This window comes from Acyrthosiphon pisum, unplaced genomic scaffold, assembly GCF_005508785.2.
Source record: "Acyrthosiphon pisum isolate AL4f unplaced genomic scaffold, pea_aphid_22Mar2018_4r6ur Scaffold_11015;HRSCAF=11625, whole genome shotgun sequence".
NCBI classification, from domain to species: domain Eukaryota; kingdom Metazoa; phylum Arthropoda; class Insecta; order Hemiptera; family Aphididae; genus Acyrthosiphon; species Acyrthosiphon pisum.
In genome coordinates this window covers 1-4,639 of record NW_021759352.1, presented here as the reverse complement: position 1 = coordinate 4,639, position 4,639 = coordinate 1, and the positions used below count along the sequence as shown (strand labels likewise).

The following is a 4,639-nucleotide window of genomic DNA, read 5'->3' as shown; positions in this document are numbered from 1 at the left end:
CAGTTTAATTTTTAAAAAAAAACATTAAATGTTATTAACTAATTGATAAAATAAAATTAGAACTATTTTCAAATACCAATTTCACGTTCATCACATAATATTATGATTTAGACGTATAATATATATACATATATATATTTTAAACATAATTCGGACTTTAACCATAGTTGATAATTAGTTATAAGATTTACCATTTCTTTTTTGTAAAAGCTTGAACTACAAAAATCATTAATTGAAGGTAAACCAGATTTTTTACTAAAATTAATTGTTAAAACCCAGGAATACAGACATTTACAGCAGTAGTTGCTTGGGTTTATCCGGTATTTGTACTTGTATTGTAATACAATATAAAACTATAAATATATTTTTAATTAGCTATTACTATTAAAGCTATGAAAGCTATTAACGGTTATTGACTTAATAGTTATCATATATCAGATATGATATGTATAGATAGGTAATACAAGTTTAAAAATTATATTGTATAAACATAATAATAATATATATAGAGTAAATAAGAAACTTATAGGAGTTTAGTTTAAAATGTTTATATAGTAGTATAGAATTAAATTTATTAAGAACCCCAACCTATTTAAAATGGTTATCCTTGGTGGAAACCTAAAACTCATACAGAGTCTCACTCGACCTATAATATTATGCTCTCTGATTTAGATTTCAGGCCATTTGAAACTTTGAAAAATATGTAATAATTATTAATTGCAATAACCTATTACGAAAGTCCCTCAGCGATTTTGGAACGACTGATTCATTGGCTGTTATGACTTGATGAAACGAATACTTGAGAGTGTTTGGATCACCGTGGGCTTTGGCATGTTGATACCAGCTGTATGCTCGTTTTGCCGGCGAGATCAATATGGTCACCTATAAACACAGACAATAAAAATTTGCATCTAAGTCAACACAATAAATGGCGAGTTACAATATGAGTACAAACAGGGCGGATTTAACCATTTGTAGACTCTGAGAACTTAGACCACCTAATGGTCTCAAAATTATTGGAAAATATCATAATTTTCAGCAATAAAATGTAATAAACATAAACCCAATATTCAATATCAGTCTTTTTTTTTTTAGCTGTTACATATTTTTTTTTAGTTAAGCAGCCTTCAGTGCTCTAATGATGAATTTAGCCCAGAATACAAAACTATACGTACAAGTTTTACGTTGGGCAGTAGCGCCTGTACTCGTTTAGGTACAATGTCTGAATCAAAATAGGTGGCAGACTTTTCAAATACAATCTTGTTGTCCACAGAGTCGTTTGAAGGGAAAAATTGCATGTACCTAAAAACCAAATAAATGTATTAAAAATCATAAAGTGATTAGCAGCTATTGTTTAAGATGTCACTAACCAATCTAATCCCTTGTAATAGTTGCGGCCATTGAAGAATTGGATTTCTTCAAACGTTTCTTTGCTCGGAATGTTTGCTGATATGTTTGGGTGCATTGACAAGAATGTGTACAATGCCGTGGTCCCAGTCTTCTGAGGTCCAATTACTAGAAACTTGGGAAGATGCTGGCAAGATTTTTTGTAAGACCAGATCTTAAGATGGCGTTGGTCCAGGCAAGGATTCTAAAAAATCATTAAATATTATATAATGTGTATCACATTTATTTTATAATAATATTTTTTGTTAGTTACTGTTTGTACATACTATTGTACAGATAACTTTTATGAGTTTTGTTATTCATAATTTATATTTATTAATTGTAAACTGCATATGGATTTATTAAAATGTCACTTATTTTATCTATATATTATATAAAAATGAATGTATGTCTGTGTGTGTGCAACCATTCATATATTATTTTGAGATTTCCGATGGAATGTTTTGTATATAAATGGTTGTCATGGTGGTATGTAAAACATATTATTCATATAGAGTTGGCAATTTTAATGGGCAATGAAGTGCACAGGATCAGTTATTTTTATATATATATATACATAGATAGATTAGACCTCTGGGCAGAAGATAGGCTAATTTAAAAAGGGATAGGACCAGCCTCGGGAGGTGCTCAAACAGGAATTTTGAGATTTCCGATGGAAATTTTTGTTATTATAATAATAATTATTGGTTGCCACAAGTGGTTGGAAGTGCACGAGATCAGCTAGTAAATAAATAATAGTTAAAATATGACATTATTATTAAAAAAAATCATGTCGTAAAACTATATTGTATATTTTATAATTACGCAACCATTAGGGTCTGTAAAAAATATGTCTGAGGTCTGGATGCGGACCGTGGTTCACTAGTTGGTGACGCCTGCCTTATTCTATGATTATATTGATATAAACAGTTATATGGCAATAACACCCACACACACACACCCACACACACATAAATATATTACAATAAACTTACACCCCAAACTGGATCAATTTCTTCTGGATACATCTTAAAATATTTGTCTGCCAGTTCCAGAGGTCCTGATGATACCAATTTTAAATTTGTCCAGCACCTGATGAACTGGAATACCGACTCGAAGGTGTATAACGCTAGCCGGTCACTGCCGTAATTGGACATGTGGCTCATGAATACGTTGATCTAGAAATCAAGGTTGTTATCATTACAATTATTGTTGTTGTTATCATTTGCTGCATGTTGTGCAATAAAATTCAATAATTAAATAAGTATTTCAATAAAATATTAACACTAGGTATGAATTTGTAATACTTATAGGGTAATATCTAATATTGCTAATATTAGCACAAACCGTATAGGCAAGACAATTAACATACTTCTTATTAAAATCTTTTTAAATTTCATTTATTGAGAGGACTTTGCACCCGCGCATTATGTTGTCTATACACTTACGGCATAGTAAAAACTGTTTTGGCGCAGGAAAGAACGGAGAAGGCTACAGGTAGCTTAGTAGCATACAGTTGCGGGTACCTACAGGTAGTTACTAGTCATAACTAAGAAACAAAATATGCACCAAATATAAAGGAGAACTTTGGCAATGCAATATTATTTTGATATCCAAACTTCAAAAAAAGTTTTAAAAGTCTGAAAAACAAATAATAATGGATTTTGAAACATTAAGAACTTTTTTCGTATAAGTGATATCAAAAAAATAAAAACGATATTGCACAGCTAAAGTTCTCTTTTTAATGCGGTAAATTTTTGTTTCTTAGTTATGACTATAGCTTTCTTAGATCTTTACTGTGCAAAACAGTTTTTGCTATGTTGTACTTTTATAAGACAGATACAACACTTGCAGGTGCAAAGTCCTCATAATACAGTCCGTACAATCTAAATATTATGGGCTTTACACAATAGACTTAACTTATTTTGTACTAATTAATTTCTTTTTGAATCTTATGGTTCACATTTAATAGTTAATGAAATCTAAATAATAATAAAAAAAAAAATAAGGTAATACAATGGCCAATGACCAGATTCTCTTGATGTACATTGCAATAAAGTGTTAGCTACACGAAAACGTCTTTGTTGTGCAGTTGTTTGTGATTTTTACTACACTTACAGGGTTGTATACAATGGTTTGAAACAGTTCTCCGCCCATTATGGATTCGTCCAATTTTTTTAGGCCTCCCGGGTACCGGTCAACATAGATGGTGTGCGTGAACAAGCCACAAGTTTGCCTTGGCAACACCTGAATATACAATAGAATCCATTAGTATCAATTTTCATTTATAAACAACAGCAAAATTTCATCTGTATACAATAATATTATACATAGGCCCAACAGTCGAGTAAGCATTTATAATGTTAAATTTATCTACAAATAAAATGCTGGCGGGATACAGGGCGTCAAAATTAAGGTTTTCTCGCCTTTACAAAAGTGCTTAAATACTTGAACTGGGCCTTATATATTTAAATATATACATATGATAACAAAATGTAGGTAAGATATGCTTGACACTCGCCTTGATGCCTCTATGGACAAATCCTCTCCTCAGCCTGGCGGGTCTCAGATGCGGATATTCTTCAGTTGAAGTGACTCGAATGTTCCAGACCTTTTTCCAAACAGTATATAGCAGTTCATGTACCGGATAAACTCCGGAATGGTGGGGTGCTACTGAGTAGCTGGAGTTAGTCGGTATCCCGTGCGCCTGAGACACGATAATTAATTATTTAATCATTTATTTTTTCTTTGATACGTTAGCTTAGTATTTATTGAACATATACTTATAGAACCTTCAAGAATTAAATGTTTTTTTAAGAGTTTGCTCAAATTATAAATATTATATAAACCTCACACAACAAAATTATTGTATGGCAATATAGGTAGTATAGCCATTGCCTACTCACCTCGGCAAACGCTTTGTTCAGTGACATCTCGTACTCTAGATGCGTTTCATTATTGTACAGGTGTGGTTGCATGTGATTCCACATGTGACAGAACCAGTTGAATTTATCTACATTTTCTGAAAATTTTAATTATTTTATATAATACATAGTACTATAATACAGAAATGTTTTCAAATATCGTTGTTATTGCGTAAACAGCAGTGAAACTCACCTAATATTGTGTCGTCTCCTTCGTTTTCCTCCCACGTGCCCCGATGGAAGTATTTTCCCGAGAAACCCAAGTTGAATTTAAATCCTGGCACCAGCTGACGGATCCGATCTTGAGTCTTAATCAAGTCCTAGAAAAA

General features: G+C 31.8%; 1 protein-coding gene across 1 annotated transcript; it reads right to left on the bottom strand.

The window, feature by feature from the left end:
- Positions 1 to 580: 580 nt before the first annotated feature.
- Positions 581 to 4,624, bottom strand: LOC100159124 (bifunctional heparan sulfate N-deacetylase/N-sulfotransferase; the record flags this gene model as incomplete). Its single annotated transcript, XM_001944537.4, has 8 exons — positions 581 to 882; positions 1,176 to 1,302; positions 1,371 to 1,591; positions 2,382 to 2,564; positions 3,505 to 3,633; positions 3,908 to 4,093; positions 4,293 to 4,408; positions 4,504 to 4,624. Coding segments are annotated over 8 exons (1,290 nt in total), but the record flags the coding sequence as incomplete, so codon positions are not given.
- Positions 4,625 to 4,639: the final 15 nt, after the last annotated feature.